The 20,723-nt window shown below is 46.7% G+C and overlaps 1 protein-coding gene across 1 annotated transcript in view; it reads left to right on the top strand.

The window, feature by feature from the left end:
- The first annotated feature begins 16,999 nt into the window (after positions 1–16,999).
- Positions 17,000–20,723, top strand: part of Ubac2 (UBA domain containing 2) — a 149,421-nt gene continuing 145,697 nt past the window's right edge. Inside the window, exon 1 of the mRNA XM_057786303.1 lies at positions 17,000–17,152. Within this exon, the coding sequence (XP_057642286.1) occupies positions 17,122–17,152 (31 nt within the window). The 5' untranslated portion in view covers positions 17,000–17,121. The remainder of the gene's footprint in view (positions 17,153–20,723) is intronic.

Genomic DNA, 20,723 nt, shown 5'->3' with positions numbered 1-20,723 from the left:
GGGCTAGAGAGATGCTCAGCAGTTACGAGGTCGTACAGTTTGTCTTAGTCGGGATTCTATTGCTGTGAAGAGATACCGCGACTGTTAGTATTCAGGCATCTGCACTGGCCTGCCCTTGGGGTCCTGACAGGATGCGTCAGCCACTAAAAACACCTCCTGTGCACATTCGCTGCATTTCCTTATAAAAGGTGAGCTGTGTAAGTTCCAGATCAGTTTGGGCTAAACATTAAGAGTTTGCCTCAGACAAAACCAACCAACCAAACACACAAAAAGACAAAGTAGATTCGTGTTAATCCCCAGATATCAGGACCACTCACTTTTCAGGTGACTCCCATTTCGTATGTGTTGTTTCTCGGAATAAGGTCATTGACTCCATATTTCACATTGGTTCAGCTGTGTAATTTCTCAAGCCTGTGACATGCATGATGCACCCGTAAACTCATCAATGCAAAAGAGAAATGGGTCTCACATCTCATGATTTAAGTTATGATGCTCACATGTGTTCTCCAGTGACTGGAAACGTGTTGAGATTAGGTCCACTAATATTTCCTACAGTCTCCCTTGGAACACTTGGTCCCTACCTAGTTGGTAGAACTGTTTGTGTAGGTTTAATAAGAATGGCTTTGCTGTGTAAACTGTTACTGAGGTAGACTTTGAGAATTTAAAGACTCCTGCCACTTCTAATTGGCTTTCTCTACTTATAGTATGAGATGTGATCTCTCAGCCTCCTGCTCCAGCCATCCATCATGTTTCCCTACTCTGACAGACTCTCAACCCTCTGGACCTGTAAGCTCAAATAGACTTCCGTATGTTGCTTTTGGTCATAGCATTTTACTACAGCAATAGAAAAGTAACCAATACACTCCACGCATCCTTGTATCTGAAACATCTGTAACTAATACACCCCCACACATCTTTGTAACCGATAACGCGTATACATCCTTAACCGATACACTCCATGCATCCTTGGCTTTTTTCTTCTTTATTTTTTCTTTTCTTTTTCTCTTCTTCTTCTTCTTCTTCTTCTTCTTCTTCTTCTTCTTCTTCTTCTTCTTCTTCTTCTTCTTCTTCTTCTCCTCCTCCTCCTCCTCCTCCTCCTCCTCCTCCTCTTCTTCTTCTCCTTCTTCTCCTTCTTCTCCTTCTTCTCCTTCTTCTCCTTCTTCTCCTTCTTCTCCTTCTTCTCCTTCTTCTCCTTCTTCTCCTTCTTCTCCTTCTCCTTCTCCTTCTCCTTCTCCTTCTTCTTCTTCTTCTTCTTTTTTGCCCAGTCTAGAAACTCACTCATAGATGTGCCAGAGTTTTATTTCCCAGGTAACTCTAGATCCTGTCAGATTGATAGTCAACTTGACCCATCCTGATGACCACGAAGAAAGCAAGATGCAAAGACACAGGATGAAAATCTTGGGAGTCTTTCTGGGAACACAAACACATATGTAAACAAAATGCCTCAGTGGACCCGCTGCCCCCCAAGAGAATCACTACTCAATATAAAATATTCTGCGTTCTCTGAACCAGTGTTGGGTGCTAGGAGCATTATCTAGTTCTGCAGTATTTTTTTTTAAAAAGGGATTTTATTAATATCTCTCCCATACATAGATCTTTTACTTTTGTGGAGCAAAATTCATTCGACTGGAATCTGTTCCAGTGTCCTAAAGTGAAACAAGGCTGTCTGCCAAGAATGGAAACTCCCTCTAGATGGAGACATGCCCTTGTCTCCTTCCTTAAGGGACAGTCCAGAGGGGCAGGTAAGGGACCTGCTTCCTGAGTTCTGACTCACACGGGCAGAATGATTTTTCTTCTCTTTGTCTTTTTCTTTCTGATGCTGGTAGAACTGAGTTGTACCTTTAAGCTTCCCTAAGAACACTTTGGGCTTCCTCCCCACGGTGTGACTACCTGTCTGGGTGGCCAACCTGCATACTGCCTTATCCGAAGCAGCGTGGCTTATGCTGTCTCTTCTTTATTGTTCCTGGTAGCCAGGGATTTCAAGCTCCACAGCCCTGGAGTCTCCCTGTTAACCCCCAGAAACTGTCCCTAAGCTCCTGTTTGAGTTCAGTCTTGGTCCTCCAGCTTCCACTTGTGTCTGTTCTCAATTTCTGTCGTTTTTAAAACAAGTTTTCTCAGCATAGCCTTGGCTGCCCTGGAACTAGCTCTTGTAGACCAGGCTGGGCGCAAACTCACAGAGATCCTCCTGCCTCTGCCTCCCGAGTGCTGGGATTAAAGGTGTGCGCCACCACCACCTGGCTGTTCTTAAATTTCTTTCTTAATGAGACCAAGAACCCAAGAAGTATCCCTGATTGTCCAGGTATCGTACGTTGCCTCTGCTGGGGCTCCCCAATATTTACATCAACACTTCTTTTCCTGCCTTTTAGCTTTTTAATCAGCAGAGGGAATGAACCCAAGCTGACACCCTAGACAGCAGTCAGTTCATGGGTAGTTTCATCTAAATAGCTCAGTCTCTTTTCTTGATTCTAACATGGGGTTCCAAGTATGGAGGTCTGTGAGCTTTCCTTCTCTTTCCTCCCCTTATTTTCATACCATGGGTCAGAAACAATGTTTTCTGTCTCTGAACCAGTTGGGAGAAGGGGTTCTTTGAGAAATCAGCCATGGCTCTTTCTGGCAGGGGAGGAAGGGGACATTTCTTGACCTCAGTGTTTATCTGGTTATATGCCTTCAAAGCAGCCTGTATTACTTTTTTTGAAGTGGAGAGATGATGACAGACAGCACCGCAGGACTGATAACGTCCCACAGCCCAGGGGACAGGTGTGGATCCAGAATTCCAAGCAGGACACCTCGACTGGCCACTCTTGCTGAGCTACGGAGAGCAGCGCAGACATTTCTATAAGAATTCGGGTTAATTGCTGCTAAATTTATACTGTGGGCTTTTTTTTTCTCACTTTTTGTTGTCATAATGAAAAAATGTAGGAAAGTCTGCAATTAATTGCTTAATGAAGAAGACAACATCCGGAAGCCCTAGAGAAGTGAATTTTCTTCGCCGGCAAGCTCTGCCTGAAAGAGTCAGTATTTACAAAGCCAGACTTGCACTACCATAACTCCGAGTTTGGGACAGGAATACGTCGTGCTGTTGAAGGACTGAGATGGCTTGTGTGGTCAACCTGTGTTTCTTCAAAATGTGTATGCTGATATTCTAAGTCTCTGTCCTTAAGAATACGGCTGTTTTCCAAGACGACTCCCGGGAATCCACAAGGATGACCCCAGCTAAGACCCTTAGCAATAATGGAGAGGGCGCCTGAACCGGCCTTCCCCTGTAATCAGATTGCTAACTACCCTGATTGTCCCCAGAGAACCTTCATCCAGTAACTGATGGAAGCAGATGCAGAGATCCACAGCTTAGCACTGGGCCGAGCTCCTGGAGTCCAGTCAAAGAGAAGGAGGAGGAGGGATTGTATAAGCCAGGGTCAGAGTCATGATGGGGACCCACAGAGACAGCGGACCTGAGCTCTGCAGAGCTCACAGACTCTGCACAGACAGCTGGGGCGCACGCATGGGGCCAGCCGAGGCCTCAGCACGGTCTGTTTGTGGGGTTCCTAGCAGTACAGTCAGGGCCTGTCCCTGGCACCTGAGCTGGTTTCAGAAGCTATTCCCCATGCTGGCTTACCTCGCCCAGCCTGATGCAGGGGGACGAGTTTGGCCCTGCCTCAACTTGATATGCCCTGCCTTGCTGACTCCCTAGCTCTGCACTCTGATCTTCAGGCCAGCTTTATTTGTTAGATCACAAACAAAATATCATCACACGAACCGCTCAGTCTGTGACACTTGTTACAGCCTCCCTAGCAAGCTAATCCAGATCAAACCGTCACTCCCACCATGTCACAGAGAGTCCCTTCTCTTTGTCACCTCACTAGAATGGACTCTGTCAAGACAGTCTCCATACTGACCCTACTCTTAAATTAGAGGGCTACAAAATTTGTTTTATTTTTGTAGAAAGCCTGTTAAACTGGGTAGCAGTGGCACATGCCTTTAGTCCCAGCACGTGGGAGGCAGTCAGATCTCTATGAGTTCTTGGCCAGCCTGGTCTACAGAGTGAGTCCCAGGATAGCCAAGAAACCATCTCAAAGAAGAAAACAAGCCCACAAAGCCTGCTTTAAAAAAATTAAATGAACAAGATCTCATGGCCCAGGCTGACCTCACCCTCACTGTGTTGAGGAGGAGGACCTTAAACTTCTGACCTCCTGGGTCAGCTTCCCAGTGCTTCGACTTTAGTAAGCATCACTGTGTCCTGTTGACATTTTTAGGCTTTGAATGTCAACAGGTAAAAAAATGTCCTACGGGTTAATATGTCATAACGTGAGAGAATTAACTAATTATGCCTGTACACGGTGTTCGTCGTAGCACTATTGGTAACAGCAGAAACGGAAAAGAGAATCCAACTGAGAGCAAATTTATAGGTAAAGAAAATGAGCTATATATGCCTTGAGAAAAGAAACAGATTCTGATACACGCTATGACATGGATGAATCTTTTTAAAAAATATTTATTTATTTATTATGTATACAATATTCTGTCTGTGTGTATGGCTGCAGGCCAGAAGAGGGCACCAGACCCCTACAGATGGTTGTGAGCCACCATGTGGTTGCTGGGAATTGAACTCAGGACCTTTGGAAGAGCAGGCAATGCTCTTAACCTCTGAGCCATCTCTCCAGCCCCAACATGTATGAATCTTAAAAACATGTTGTGTGAAAGAAGCCAGGCAGAAAGGAACAAGTATTATGTGAGCCCCTACAAGGCTTGAGAATATATTAAATTTTAGAAAGCAGATCAAGGTGAACTGGGCATGGGTGGAGGGGATGGAAAAAAATTATGGATGTACTGGGGATGAATTTAACACCACAGAACTTCACCCGAATAATGATGAAGACTTTGAGGCAACTAAAGGCCAGAGTCCTGGGTAGCTCACTAGGTGTGCTGAGAAAACGAGGAGGCCCCTGTAGCAGGATCCCTCCTGCTACAGAAGAAAGCATGACGGGGAATAGACAATGGATTTTAAATTACTTCTTTGAGAGAGGAAGGGAAAGAGGGAAGAAAGGAGAAGAGAGGAGGGGAGGGGAGGGAAAGGAAGGACAGGGGAGGCTGGGAATGTACCTATATATATGGGTGAGACAATGTTAGACCAGGGATCCCGCTAGGGGGCGATAGAGTCCCGGGACTAAACCCAACCAGGTTCTGCCTCTACTGGCTTCAGTTTCTCCGCTTCTCTAAGGTGACCTGAAAACCTTATAATAGTATGGAAACCAGAGATTTATTATAGATAATAATAGCTGTGGAAATGTGTGTAAGTATTCCCTATTAGCTAGTATTATCTGGTGATGTCACTAACGGAGGGGATGGCCACTCACGCGCGTCGGAGGACGGATGTGCTGTGGGGCCAAGGGAAACTGGCGCTCAGGAACTCGCTAAGCAAAGGCTGGCTTTGTTACTCACGGAAGGTGGGCTGAGATATGAAACACAGTGGGGATATGGGGACCTGTGGCAGATCAGGCAGGGGGCCACCCAGCTGTATTTCCAGCTTTAATCTTCATCTAGTCCATTTAAAAATATTTAAACGCGGTTAACACACAGCATAAAATATGCCGTGTCGAGTTACAGCCTTCTGTGACCCGTCCCCAGTCCCCTACCTCGGCCAGCCATGCCTCCCATTATGGAGACTCCACACTCTCCCACACCAGTGCCGCCAGGTCTGGGCTGAGAGTACTCAAACACAAGCTTCTGTGAGAGATGTTACACAAAACATCCCCTGCCTCCCTTCTCCTACAGTCTTCGGGGTAGTTTTTACCTTGTCTGTATTGCTGAAAATCCCCCACAGAGCAGTTCTCTGTAATAAAAAGCAGTAACCTTGAAAATAAATCACCTGGAAGAGAACATCTTTTATTATGTAAGCGGGGCTTACTGTGCAATAAAATGTGTGTGTGTGTGTGTGTGTGTGTGTGTCTTCACACTGGCCTGCTTCCCTCATTGACAGTGCCTATAGACATTTGAGTGTACCTTGCCCTACTGAGACCTCAGGCCAGTGAACAACGTCACAATCATAAACAGACTGAAGGTGGAGGCAGAAGGAGGAGAATGCATTTCTGTTCTCTCTTGTTTTATTACAGCCTGGGAATAACGCAGGGAGAGTCGTTTGACTCCCCCAAAGAACCAGGATGCAGGGGATCTGTGTGGCTGGCTCCTTCTTCAAATGGCACCACCTCTCTGTTCTAGGGCCTCAGTTCTAATTGCTGCTTCAGGGACAAACTGTTCCGTAAATGTTCCTGGAGAAATGGACTTCACACTTGCTCAGCTTCCTTGCTCGGAGAGTTATCCTTAAAATGAGGACAGTAACAGGAGCGTTTGTGGGAAGGCCTGTTCTGAGTGTGTTTTTTAAATGTTTGTTAATATATTTAATACTTTGTAAGGTCCCTAGAGGCAGGTATTATCGTTACCAACATTCCCTTGATACAAGTGAGAACACTGAGGGACCCCAAGCCCCACCCTTTGTGAGGAAGCTAAAGGAGGTGTGTGTCTGCGGAGGGAAAGAGAGCCACTTTTTCTTTCTATCTTCTGTGTGTAACGTGTGATTACCTTTTAAGGTAATTAAAATATATGACACCAATATATAAATCACTTATTTTAATATCACTATCGAGGCACTAACATTTTCAGATTTGTGTGATGGAGTCTTCGCTAGAATTCCTGTTTTGTTGTTTTGAGACAGGATCTTATGTAGCCCAGGCTGGCCTAAACTTCTAATCCTCTTTCCTCTCCCTGCTGAGTGTTGCGATTACAGGTGTATGCCACCACACCCAGGTAACACGGTGTTGGGGATGAAATCAAAAGTTTGCTAGGCAAACCCTCTACCACCTTAGCCTCATGCCCTATCCTGATCTGGGAAATCATAAACTAGTAGAAAAGGAAGTTCTGATGTGTGCTTGCTTGGAATCAATTTTTTTTCAGGGGGGGGGGGGTAGTGGTCTTTCTTACTACATAGCCCAAGCTTGCCTTGAATGTTTTTGTCTAGTTTGAGACAGAGCATCTGTGTGTATGTTGCCCTGACTGGCTTAGAGCTCGCTGTGTAGATGAGGCTGGTCTTGAACTTGTGGTCATCATCATGGCTCTGTCCCTTTGTCCTGGTGTAGCAAATACAGCTATGCATTGCTATCCCTGGCATGACCTGAACCATTCTCCCAGAATCAAGGGATTAAACACATGCAATCATGTCTGCCTTGAGATAACTTTTAAAAATAGTGCTTTTGATCTTAAAAAATTAAGTAGATCGTGTTGCTTGCCAATCCGACCTTTGGGTTTCTTAGCAGATCGAGGTGGAGTCACCTTTTCCTTCCAGCAGGAGTCAGGAGTCAAGGTTTAGCTAGAATTTACCAGTTACCGTCACGAATGTGTCCCGGTCAATGGCTTTTATACGTCTAGTCTCTGGGTAAACTAACAGCTTTTAAACTTCCTAGTGTTAGAATAGCAAGGGAAACTTGAAGGGACCAAAATAAAACCCATCAAAGGGTTGAAACGTTACAGAAATATTTAGTCTGTGGAAGAGAAGGATGAACGGTGTTCGGAATGAAGAGGAGCCCAAAGGACATGGGACAGATAAGATATTCAGTCCCTGTGAGGCTGGTGGGTTTTCATTCTCCACAACACTGTGTGGGGCAGCAGCAGTGGAGCAAAATCAAGGTAGCGTGGTACCCGAGGCAGAGTGGTCACCAATGATGGAAGTGTTTTACCCAGAGACTGGTCACAGAATAGAGGCCAGGAGGACACAGGGATGACTTTTTCCTTCCTAGCTGGGCCTGAGCATGGAGCTCTGACATAGACAGAGCTCAGGGTGACTAGGAAAAGTTAGGGCTATGGTCAGATCCCACATCCTTGTGCACACACTGTTCTGGGCCCCACACGGGGTCTACCTGAGTCCTGTTTTCCACCTGGCAGGGTGCCCACTCTAGGGTAGAGCATCCCCTGTTCTCCACCTGGCAGGGTGCCCAGGGTGCCCACTCTAGGGTAGAGCATCCCCTAGCATTCCCAGAACGACACAACAAAACAACAAACCAAATGCTTGCCACCTCACAAAAGCTGTGCTGCTGTTATTTTATTTTTTCTTGGGTATTGGCAGGGTTCTCACTGTTCAGTCAGTCTTTCGAAAAATTCTGTAAGTCTAGCAGGGATAAGGAGCATTTGACAAATCCAAGAATCATCTGGCATTCAGGTTTTAATCAATTCCAGATTTTGCACACATATGACTTCATTGTTATATAAAGGAGACTCTCACATTAGACTTGCCAGGACTTCCCTGGAACACAGTTCATCTCTCAACACTTCTGCACATCCCTGGGCCACAGGAACCAAAGGGTCTAGGACCCACCCCCACAGGAAAGTCTGAGCAAGCACTGTCCAGCTGCACACACAGTCTGGGGCGGGCTGTGTCTGTTTAGTGTCAGGGAACACCGTGACATGAGTGTGGACCCATCACAGAGGGCCAGAGGATAGTCAAGAGTACCCCCTATTTGGAAAGCCAAGGACATCTCTCAGCAGGGAGGTCATCAAGACTGGCATTCCAAGGCAGCGTACTGGTAATTAGAAGGAGATGGGCTAATGTATTAGAGCTTTCCTGAGGCACAGAATGAATGGTGTGTGTACTGTGTGCATATGGAGAGAGGGAAAGTGGGGGGAGATTTAAGGAATTGGCTTCAGGGTAGGACAAATTCAAAATCTGTGAGTCTGAGAGGTTGATGTTGAGGCAAGAGGATTGCTGTGAGTTTGAGGCCAGCCTGGACTACATAGCAAGTACAAGGCCAGCCTGGGCTACATAGAAAGTACAAGGCCAGCCCTGGGCTACAACAGAAAGTAAAAGGCCAGCCTGGACTGCATAGCAAGACCCTGTCTCAAACAAAAGAATAAACAAACAAAAAACCCAAATGACATAAATAAGCTGGGGCTAGAGAGAAGGTTCAACGGTTAAAGCCCTGTTAGTCTTGTAGTAGACCCAGGTTCAGTCACCAGCACCCACGTGGCTGCTCACAACTGTTTGAAACACCACTTGTGAGAACATTCACACACAGAAAAAGAAAAGAAAAAGTCTTTTTTTTTTTTTTTTTTTTTTTTTTTTTTTTTTTTTTGAGGCAGGGTTTCTCCATAGTTTTGGAGCCTTGTCCTGGAACTAGCTCTTGTTGACCAGGCTGGCCTTAGACTCACAGAGATCCACCAGCCTGACTCCCGAGTGCTGAGATTAAAGGTGTGCACCACCACTGCCTGGCCAAAAAAAAAGTCTTAAACAAACAAACAAACAATGGCAACAAAAACCCAAGCATGATTTGGTGGTACCTGTCTGCCATCTTAGCACTTGGGAGGCAGAGGAAGGAGCACCAGGAGTCCAAAATTATCCTCAGCTATTCTGATTTTGAATATAGCTTGGGCTGCATGCAATCCCAGGGTGGGTGGGGGAGATACCGACACAGAAACCACCCGACCAGATGTATTTGGGACAAAGGTCAGATTGCTGCAGCCTCAATGAGTTGACGGCAAACCCAAGATCACAGCTGTAGCCAGTGAAGACTCCCAACATCAGTTGGTACGCCTGGGAAGAAGGATGCTCAGTGAAGAATTGCCTCCATCAGACTGGCCTGTGAGCATGTGTAGGGAACATTTTCTTAATTACCTTGGGCAGTACCATCCCTGGGAAGCTGGGTCCCGGATGTATAAGATAGATGAGCGGGCCGGGGGAGCAACACAGTAAGCAGCAGTCCTCCATGGCCTCTGCTTCAAACATCCGCATTGAACCACTGCCCAGGCTTCCCTCGATGATCAGCTGTAACCTGTAAGCAGAATACTCCCTTTCTGCTCCAAGTTTCTTTTGGTCGGAGTGTTTCATCATGACCACGTAGAAGCAAACTAAGACAAACAGCAACACTAGGAAGTCTGACGGTGCAGGTGTGAATAACACTGGCCCTCTGGAAAAGCAGAAGCCCAGTTGTCAAAACTGGATGACGCCAATGTGTGACAACATTATGCTTCCTCGCTCCTTGTGTCAATCAGAGTGCTAAGCCTTTGGGAGTAGAGATGAAAAACATTTTTGCTTCCGGTTGAGCAGAGGACACAAACGAGGCGGATGATAGCAGGATGGCCACAGTAGACCACCTAACTGCTTAAGGGCAGTCCAAGGACAGAGGAAACCTAAGGAAGTGAAATCTAGCAGACGTTACAGTGAGATGGAATTTCTACCTTTTCTTTCCTAGCTGGGCCTGAACGTAGAGAGAGCACAGGCTGACTATGGAAAGTTGGAGCTATGGTGAAGAACTGATTCCCAGTAAGGAATGAGGACACAGCTTCCTCTCAGGGTAGTTTCACCAAGAGTGAGCCCTAGTTTGAATCCTCCATGTCCCTCCCTGTATCTTCCACCAGTCTCTAACAAAGGCTTTGCTCAGTATTTATTTAATAGCACAGGAAATCATAGCATGAAAAAGGAGTTAAGGATACTTTATAGAAGTCTTTAACAGAGTCAAAGAAGTTAAATTACTGCTTCTGGTTGATCCACATGGAAACAGGCTCCTTCAAGCTATACCTACATGTTGTTTGCAACATTTATGATAGATATTTGTTGTGAAAGTTGCTTTAACTATGTAAAATGTGTTACATTTGTTTATGTTGCATTTGTTTAATGATGTATAGATGTGTCGCTTTGCCTGCCTAACACACTTGATTGGTCTAATAAAAGGCTGACTGGTTAATAGCTAGGCAGTAGAAGGATAGGTGGGGCTGGCAGACAGAGAGAGTAAGTAAGAGATGTAATCTAGGCTTAGGAGAGGGGGAGAGAGGAGAGAATGAGGGAGAAAAAAGGGAGACACCCAGGGCCAGCCAGCCACCCACCCACCCATTCACCAGCCAGCCAGACATGGAGCAGGACGGGATGAAGGAAAGGTAAAATGCCCCAAGGCAAAATGTAGATGAAGAGAAACAGGTCAACTTTTAAGTTAAAAGAGCTAGTGGGACAAGCACAAGATAAGGCCGGACATTTGTGACTAATAGCAAGTCCCCTGTGACTATTTGGGAGCTGGTTGGTGGCCCCCAAACAAATCCTGCTCCAGCTGCTGCTTCAAACAAACTGTTGGTTGCATTCCGCAAATGATTACCACACCATTTGCCTACAGTATACATTGCTCTGGGTCAGAGGCAAGGAAGGGAATGTAATTTAAGATTAAAGCTACGCATAAACTTAGGTTGTAAAAACCCATTGCACGGAGATCCGAGGCCGTAAGGTCGACTGCACTGTTTTCTTAAAGGCAGGTTAAATTTAAACAGGCTGGTACACAGTAGGGCATCAGGTTAAATACATAGTCTCAGTGACCTCAACTTTGCAGTCTTTGGGGGATCAAGAAATATTCTAATAAGGAACCCACAACTGTAATTTCAAGCAACTTCAGATTGGCTGACATTCCAAGAGAAAGATTTCTACCCTTTCACGTTTCAGGCCCACGAGTTTGCCATGACGCAGTTTTATGAGGTGAGACATAGAGTCCCTTCTGGAATGATGGAGTTGATACAGAAGAGCACGGAGCTGGGCGCTGGCTCGGGTGAGACTCGGCGCTTTCTGGGGGCTATGCCTCTGCTTGTGTTTTACTTGCAGGAATTATGGGAGAAAGGTGAACCAGCCAAATGCAAACAGAACAGACACCTAGAAGTCAGAGGAAAAGATGACTGTGGCAGAGAATGCTGTCAAAAAAATGTCATTAGCAGGGTGGGTTAAGGAAGGGGAACTTACTCTTTGAAGGTTATGGAGATAGACGTTCAAAATCAAGGTGCTGGCAGGGTCACCCTGCCTCTGAAACCTGGTGGGGCACGGTGTGTGTGTGTGTGTGTGTGTGTGTGTGTGTGTGCCTTCCTTGCTTCTTCTTAGCTTTGGGTAGGGCTCGCAGCTCCTGGCATTCTGGGCCTCTGTCACCACATCTTTCTCCACTGTGACTCTTCCCACAAGAACATCAGTCTAATTGGTTGAGTTTCTGAGCTCATTTTAACTATCTGAATCTGCTCTAATTCCATAGAAGATCACTTTCTGGGGTTTTTGTCTTGCCGGGACCTAGTTTAAAATACCACATGGAAGGAACCGAAGATGTAGATACATGTAATCATAGGAGCCTGAGGCAGGAGGATCAGACGTTTGAAACGAGTCTGAGTTCCATAGTGAGATTTCACTCCAGAAACAAGCAAGTCGGCCAACTGAACAAGCAACCATTCTGGCTTTTATCATGAATACTCTGTAGTTCTATTTTTTAATATCTGAAGTGAAACCCAAAGCTACTGTAATTTTAATAATTGTTGCGACATCCTTATTTTGGTATAGAGGTGGAATAAAGAAGAGACGCTATGCCTTTTGATCTGTAGGTGTTTGGGTGTGACGAGCGTTAGATGACAAGGCCTGTATCCACTTATAAACATGCCAGTTTATGGAGGAGAACTGGAATGGGGAAGCCTCGAGGCCATCAATAGATATAAACCTGCAAGAGCCAAGGAGGACGCACAGCAGAGTAAGACCCAGCATCGGATGGGCGAGGACACTTCTGGCATCCACAGGTCAGAGGTCAGATCTGCTTGCGTGGGATGCTGAGAAAGGGAGACTACAACAACTTTCAGAGAAAATGAAGAATGCGGAGGAGGGCTGGAGCCTCACACCCATGATGGGCTGTGTCTGAGTAGCGGCACATACCGCTCTGTGCTCCGAAGAACACAGTGAAGAAGTTTCACAGAAAACTTAGTTTCCTATTCTGAAACTGAGATGGAGCAGGCAAGGAGAGAAACAGGAGGAACCCAAGGAAAAGTGCTGCTGGGTGGCTGCATCTGTCACCTGGCTCAGCAGCTAAGAGCACTGGTTCCTGCAGAGGACCTGGTTTGACTCCCCATGCTCACATGGTGGCTCACACTGCCTGGAGGCTCATACCCCGGGGAGCTGCCCTCTTCTGCCCTTTATAGGCACCAGACAGAACAGTCACACACATAAAATAAAAATAAATCTAGATTTTAAAAAGTTACAATGCCTTTTCACTCCCCCAGTGTTGACGTCTCACCCCACCCCTTTGGGCTTGTTGAACTGATCATTGGGAGAAATGGCCGAAACAGGAGTTTGGTCCACCGTGATGTGGAGGGAAGAGTCACTTTTCCTCTCGAATATGCCACTCACCTCATGAAAGTCACATCATTTAAAAAATCTACAACACAGAACTCGGAGTGCTGCCTCCCTCCTCTTTCTGGTCAGCCCACTCTAATCTCTCTGAAGTATGTGATTCACTTTAATAAATTGTTTATAATGTTCGTGTCCCTTGGCTGTAGTCTTGCCTTTGAGAAGAACCGAGGCAACACCTTTCATGGTAACAGAAGCCCACTGTGTGGGGGTATGAGTTCCATTTCTAGAACTTAAAGAGGAGGCTGGAGACCACATCCTTTGCAGTGTGGTGGGAAACAGATGAGATGGAAAATTAAGGGCTCCAGAAAAGTGGTGAGGTGTTCTCAGACTACTCCAGCACACCCTAAAAGACACCCACACTATAGCATCCACATGCAGTTTTCTCAACAAAGGAAATAAAATAAAATCATTACTTTATAAGATCCTAACAGGTGCATCCAGGATGCTACTGCTGATGGTACCACACTGTGCCCTCTCTTGAGTCGATCACATCTAAGCACATTTCTCATTCATGGCTCTCACCTTGGGCTTGCCCTGCCTCTAGAGTAGGAGGCAGCAGGGAATTGTCACGGCATGGAAGTAAGCCTCAGGAACTGTGGGAGCGAGTGGATGAGCACTCCTACCCCTTTGCCTGGTGGCTGGCGTCCTCCAAGACCTGGGTTAGGCTCATTTCCCATAGTGCTGGTTTGTTAGGATGATCCCTGCCCTCCCGTGGGTGAAGTCTCCTAGGACCATTCCCCAGACAAAATCGGATCTACGCACAACTTTGTCTCAAGAGAGACTGAAGCAGAAGGCAAGGATGTGAAATACTTTCATCTGTAGGTCTAATTCTGTTGAGAGAAACGCCAAATTACACTTTGATGTTTTTGCAGTAACTCTTCTGCTGCCCCGAAACCCTTCCCTCCTCAACCATTCAGAATGTACACTGGAGACAATCTAAGACATTTTCGTTTGCTTGTTTGAGACCCTATCTCATTGTGTAGTCTGGGTAGCCTCAAACCAGATTTGAAGAACAGGCTGGCCTTGGCCTCACAGAGATCCTCCCTGAGGCCGGTACCACCAAGCCCAGCCAATGATGATATTTTTAGAGGAAGTCTAACAAAGATCTTAGCTAAGACCACTTTTAGTAGTTACATTAACTGAGTCTTTTGAGTCCCGAGTAATTTTTTTTAGATTAATAACATATCCTGAAAACATACGCTAACTTGTTACGTCCTTTGTGAGTGGATTAATTGCCTACTCTGATAATATAAATGCATTTTTAGAGCTAGAGTTTTAGATTTCATTACTTTCTAAAATAGTGTTAAAACTAGCAACATACGAAGCTAGAGTTTATTCGGTGGTTGAGAACACTGGCTGTTCTTCCAGAGGACCCAGGCTTGGTTCCTAGCATCCACATGGTCACTCACAACCACCTGTAACTCCAGTTCCAGAGGCCCTGATGTCCTCTGCTGGCCTCCCTTGACACTGGGCACACACATGGTGCACATACGTACATGCAAACAGACACTCATATACATTAAATAAAATCTTTTTAAAAGAAAGGAATATGACTCCGAGCCACTGTCCTCAGAACTAGCCTAATCTAGAGACAGGAGTTGTGGAAAAAAAAAGTTCTCTGAAAATGATTAAACTTGTTGAAAATGTTGTAATTCTTTAAAAATATCAACCTAGTTTGAAGCTTAATATCGTAACTGTTAAATGAACGTAAGTGTTAAATGAAGATTTAACACTTCTGATATAAGTAAAATATATATGTAGTTGTCTCATATTTTGATATAACTACTTAACTTTTTTACTTAAAAGAAACAAAAGTATATGTAAGTGTTAAAGAGTAGATATTTTAAAACAAATTTTCTCGGAAATGCTTTGTTTCCTATGCAGAACAAGACAAATCTCTCTTCACAGAAGGATCTTTTATTCGAGGAGTTAATTTTGTTAAAGGCACTGATAACATTCAAGGACGTGTGGGTTATTCTGTAAGAATTTTGGTGGCTCGGGCTGTCGACCATGGTTCACCGACTTTCCCGGTGGCTGCTGCTACCTTTTGGTTGTTCATAAGCCCAGGCGGCCAGCGGACCAGCTGCTCGGATGTTGCACACTGACACTGGAAGAGGAAACAATGGCTCCTGCGGAATAGCTTCCAGCTTTCAAGTTTCAGCTACTCCATTGCTGGCATGTGGGGAAATAAAATTTCCCCTCAGTGTTTTCATCCCTACGAATCGTGCACTTGTAGACGGCCAAGTTTTCATTTTGATACCAGTCACTATGTTCAACTGCAACAAAACTTGTGACTGCTGTTCGTTTCACAGCTGAGCTTCGATCGCCTCAGATTTCACCCAGATCCTTCTCAACACTTCTCAGCGTTCAACAGAACGAGGCACGCCTTTGAATTTGTTCCTATTGGCTAGTCACCTTTTATAAAGGTGATATTGTAAATATCAATAATATATAGGACTTAAGCACATAAGATGAAATTCCAAAACAAAACTTCAAGACAATAATATGACTTTGAAACTTCCCCTAAATCTCTATAAACTACCTCTGTCATCTCTATTTATTTCATCATCTGACGGTCATTTCTTAGTTAAAATAGACAAAAAGGTCCATTACACACTCAAATGTTCAGTTCCGACACCGGGTGCTCTCCAAGGGAAACCATTTTAAGGAAAAATGCCTTTGATGTCTGGCTCAGTAGGACTTCCTGTGAACTTCCCGTTTTAGTTTGCTGTGGTCTGTTTTGGAAGGAGTGCATTAAGGAAAGCTCACCCAGAAGAGATCTGGATTTGGAAAAGCAAGTATTCCGTGGCCCTTTTAGATTAAGTAGGTATCGTTCCCCCTTTTTCATGCAATGCCAAAGTTTAAATGAGAGCTTCTTTAAGATTAGCGGCAGCTAGGGACCGGCCTTAACGTCTACTTCTTCGCCTCGCAGTTGCAGACGTTTTGCCAGGCACTGGTTAACTGGAAGACCCTACGACTCATAGACGAACAAGTAAAGTAAACGTTCTAGCATTACTACAAACATGGTTCCGGTTTTCTGTACACCCTTACGCACCCCCAGGAACCCCCGCACAGGTCGAGAATCACTCTCATGTGGGCTACAGATTTTGTGGGTATCAGCGGCAGCAAACATCACAAACCTTGGGACAATCATTTCCGGCAAGAAAAAAAAATAACTGGAAGAAAACAAAGTTAAATGTACTTCACGCTTATGAATCAACTAAACATAATGGCTAATAGGCATAAAAATCACTCACGCCTCTACGTTCTGGAATAATGTGAATACTTTGACTTACTGAACTAAAGCTATGTTGTATTTTACAAATCTAAACATGTTGGCCAAATCCTAAAAATTCTCAAGATTTTTTGAAAGCATTCTGCCCATACTTCTGTGGCATGTCCTTTCAACTTCCCTATAGTACATATTCTTAAAAAAAAAATTAAAAACAATTTTCTACGGCGGGTCACCGGAAGCTCAAACTATTTTCTCAGACCCAGGTTCGCTGAGCCCCGTGGCCTGCCCGGAGGTACTGAGCATGCGTGCAAACCGAGGCCGGCTCGCCCTGGTAAAGGTCAGGGTCTCGAGAACGACCCGGTACTCTACTGCGGAAGGACCGACTGCCACCGCCGTCCTGCGAGAAGAAGCTCCGCACGGGGAACCCTGGCGTCTACAGACGCCTTTCCCAAACCAGCCGGGACTACTGGAACGATCGGCGCGTGCGAACCGACCGCCCTCCCGCACGCACTTCCGGTCCTAGCAGGAAGGGGAGGACTCCGGCCGAGGGTGCTCGCCCCACAGGCCGCGCATGCGCCTTCCTCCTGGCGGCTCGGGAGCGCCTCGCCGGGCCGACTTTGCTCTCGGGTTGAGAGTGCGCCTGCGCGGTCGCTGGGGGCTCTCCACCTCCGCCTCCCCTGCCCCTGACGCCCCGTGGGGGCTCCGGCCCGGCGGGACCATGTTCACCAGCACCGGCTCCAGTGGGCTTTGTGAGTACCGGCTTCTCCATCCTTGGGGCTCTCTTCGCTCCGTCCTGGGCACTTCCCGGACCTGGCTTGGGGGCCCCGGGAACTCGGCTTTGCAAAAGGCTAGGGGGCCCCTTGCGTCCCGCGTCCGAGCCTTGGCAGTTCTTGGGGGCGGCAGCGGGTGCCGTCCCCGCCGCAGCCCCGAAGGCCGAGGGGGGCGCCACGTCTAGTCGGTTCCCGGCACCTCCCGAGGCACGGTGCGCAGCAGCTCCTGTCCTGCTGCAGGTGGGCTGGGCAGTTGGGGTCCGGCCGGCAGCCCCGCTGCTCTCGTGGCCCGGGCCCACGCACGCCCTTGATGGCTCTAGTGCGGGGCTGGACGACATCCCCGTCGGGGCGACGCAGGAATCCTGCCCGCTTCCCTCTCCCCTTTCATTCATACGAGCAGCTTTGGGACCCACCTGACTCCCGGAACGTGTGAATTTTACCTTCCCCTCCAAGATCTGCCTGTTCCCTTAGTTTTAACTCTCGTGTACTTCTTCCCCTTTGTCCCTGAAGAGTTTTGGGGAGCCAGAAAACTGACTAAAGCGCTTTAAAGGAAGTCATTTGGCGACAGAGCGCACACTTTGCTCCTGGATGTGATCAGCTGCACCCGCCTGGAGTGTCAGCGGTGGTCAGGAGGTAGAAGGCCGAGAAGTTTCAGCCTCCGAAACACCTTTCCCCCACACCCACTGTGTTGAATTGACTTTGGAGAGAGTGGACTCTTAACTACATAGTGTTGAGATTAGGCGCTGATACACACCAGTAGCAAACTGAACAAGCTTCAATTCGCAGTTACTTATCGCTGTTGGTACTTCCCATCTCCGCATACCAAGTTACTGTTGCCAGAGCACAGAAGTGCCTGGCATCTCCAGAAAAAGTGCGTTCTGTTGTGAATGTCAGGAGTCGTTCAGAGAGCTGAGTGAATAGCTGCCAGAGACAACGACATCATCCTAAATCATCCTCCCATCTCTCCTTAGGCTTTGGAGTGGGTTTAATGTTTATTTACGATTCCGTCATATTTCATGGCTGATTAATGGAACCCTTCATATATTGGCCCCAGAATCCGTCAGAGCTACTAGTGAGTTCATCTTCAAACCACTGGTTGGAGGAATAAGGTAGTGTGCCTTTTCTAGAGCTACAGTTTGTAGGTGGATATGACACTGGCAGTAAATTTCTTCGGTTTAGTTGTTTTTGGCACGTTGAGGCATCCTTTAACACCAAACATATACATCAGTGTTAAAAAGTGAGAGAGTGGCTCAGCAGGTAAGATGCTTGCACGGGAAGCATGAAGATCTAATTTCCAGTACCCAGGTAAAAACCAGGCATGGCGGTGTGTGTCTGTAACCCTGCCAATGAGAGGGGGAGACAGGAGGATCCCCAGGGCTGCTAGCCAGCTAGTCTGGCTAAGCTGCTAAGTTCCAAGTCCCGTGGGAGATCGTGCAACCCCAAAAATAAGTACATTAATAAATTGGTGGAGGGGTGATTGAGGGAGACATCCAACATCAACTTTCACACGTACACGCACACGCAAGCAGGAGAAATCTGATTAGTAGTAATTATTTCGGGTAAAGCTAACCGGGTGGCAGTGGGAAGCAGCCCTGCAGCTCTTATTACAACATACCCCATTCTCTCAGCAGGTCTCTGTTAGTGTACCCCCATTCTCTCAGCAGGTGTCTGTTGGGTACCCCACTCATTCAGCAGGTATCTGTTGGGTACCCCCATTCACTCAGCAGGTGTCTGTTGAGTACCCCCGTCCACTCAGCAGGTGTCTGTTGGGTACCCCATCCACTCAACAGGTATCTGTTGGGTACCCCGTTCATTCAGCAGGTGTCTGTTGAGTATCCCCATTCACTCAGCAGGTGTCTGTTGGGTACCCCATTCACTCAGCAGGTGTCTGTTGAGTACCCCCATTCACTCAGCAGGTGTCTGTTGGGTACCCCATCCACTCAGCAGGTGTCTGTTGGGTACCCCATCCACTCAGCAGGTGTCTGTTGGGTACCCCGTTCATTCAGCAGGTGTCTGTTGGGTACCCCATCCACTCAACAGGTATCTGTTGGGTACCCCGTTCATTCAGCAGGTGTCTGTTGAGTATCCCCATTCACTCAGCAGGTGTCTGTTGGGTACCCCATTCACTCAGCAGGTGTCTGTTGAGTACCCCCATTCACTCAGCAGGTGTCTGTTGGGTACCCCATTCACTCAGCAGGTGTCTGTTGGGTACCCCATCCACTCAGCAGGTGTCTGTTGGGTACCCCGTTCATTCAGCAGGTGTCTGTTGGGTACCCCATCCACTCAGCAGGTGTCTGTTGGGTACCCCGTTCATTCAGCAGGTGTCTGTTGAGTATCCCCATTCACTCAGCAGGTGTCTGTTGGGTACCCCATCCACTCAGCAGGTGTCTGTTGGGTACCCCATCCACTCAGCAGGTGTCTGTTGGGTACCCCGTTCATTCAGCAGGTGTCTGTTGAGTACCCCCATTCACTCAGCAGGTGTCTGTTGGGTACCCCGTTCATTCAGCAGGTGTCTGTTAGTGTACCCCCATCCACTCAGCAGGTGTCTGTTGGGTACCCCGTTCATTCAGCAGGTGTCTGTTGGGTACCTTCTGAAACCGTGTGTGGTTTATCTAGATGGTAAAGTGGAGACTAAAGGAATCCACCATGAAATAGATTGATAAGTAGCTAAAGCTTCCCAAGGGTGTCACATGCAGTCAAGGCAGAGGTGAAAGTTACAGCGCACTGCCGCGCTGTGTGTAGGGAAGAAGCCTTGGGTGCGTAAAGGAGCCAGGCATGTAAGCTGTAGTTGGACTTTTCTTTTCTGCTGCCAGCACTCCCAAATAATGGCCTGGAGACGTATTATTAATTATGAAAGCTTGGCCTTTAGCTTAGTTGTTTTGAATTAGCTCTTATAACTTAAATTAACCCATATTTTTATGAATCTCCATTCTACCACATGACTTTTACCTCTGTCCCATTCTGTGTGCCCAAATCAGGCTGGCATATTTCAAGCACCTAGATTCCACTCTCTGCCCGACGTCCCACCTATCTCTCCTGCTTAGCTATTGGCCATTTAGTTCTTATTAAACCAATCAGAAGGTGCCTTAGGCAGAGACACACACATCTTTACAGTGTCAACGAATATCTGCAACAGAAAATCGTTTTGGAGAAAGGAGGCAGCGTGCATGAAGATGAATGCAGGTGCGGCAGATTGTGTGCAGCGTTCTGAAGGAGGCATAGTCCTGTGGCTGCAGTCTGCATGGAATCATGTGTGCGGTCATTTTATTAATACGTGTTCTCACTGCTTATTCGCATCACCGTTACTCACATAGTCCTGTGGCTGCAGTCTGCATGGAATCATACATGCGGTCATTTTATTAATATGTGTTTTCATTGCTTATTCGCATCACCGTGTAGATTTGCTATGTATGACGCACACAGCAAACACTAATTACGTGTTTGATGTATTCCATCCTGGTCTAGTTCCCAAGGAATTCCGTGTCTAGAAGGACAGCTGTGCTCAGGGCAGTGTGTTTATCGCAGGGTGTCTGGTAGGGGAGATGACTTG

This window comes from Chionomys nivalis, chromosome 12 (assembly GCF_950005125.1).
Source record: "Chionomys nivalis chromosome 12, mChiNiv1.1, whole genome shotgun sequence".
Taxonomy (NCBI): Eukaryota; Metazoa; Chordata; class Mammalia; order Rodentia; family Cricetidae; genus Chionomys; species Chionomys nivalis.
The sequence above is the reverse complement of the archived record's forward strand: the minus strand, read 5'-3'. Positions and strand labels throughout refer to the sequence as shown.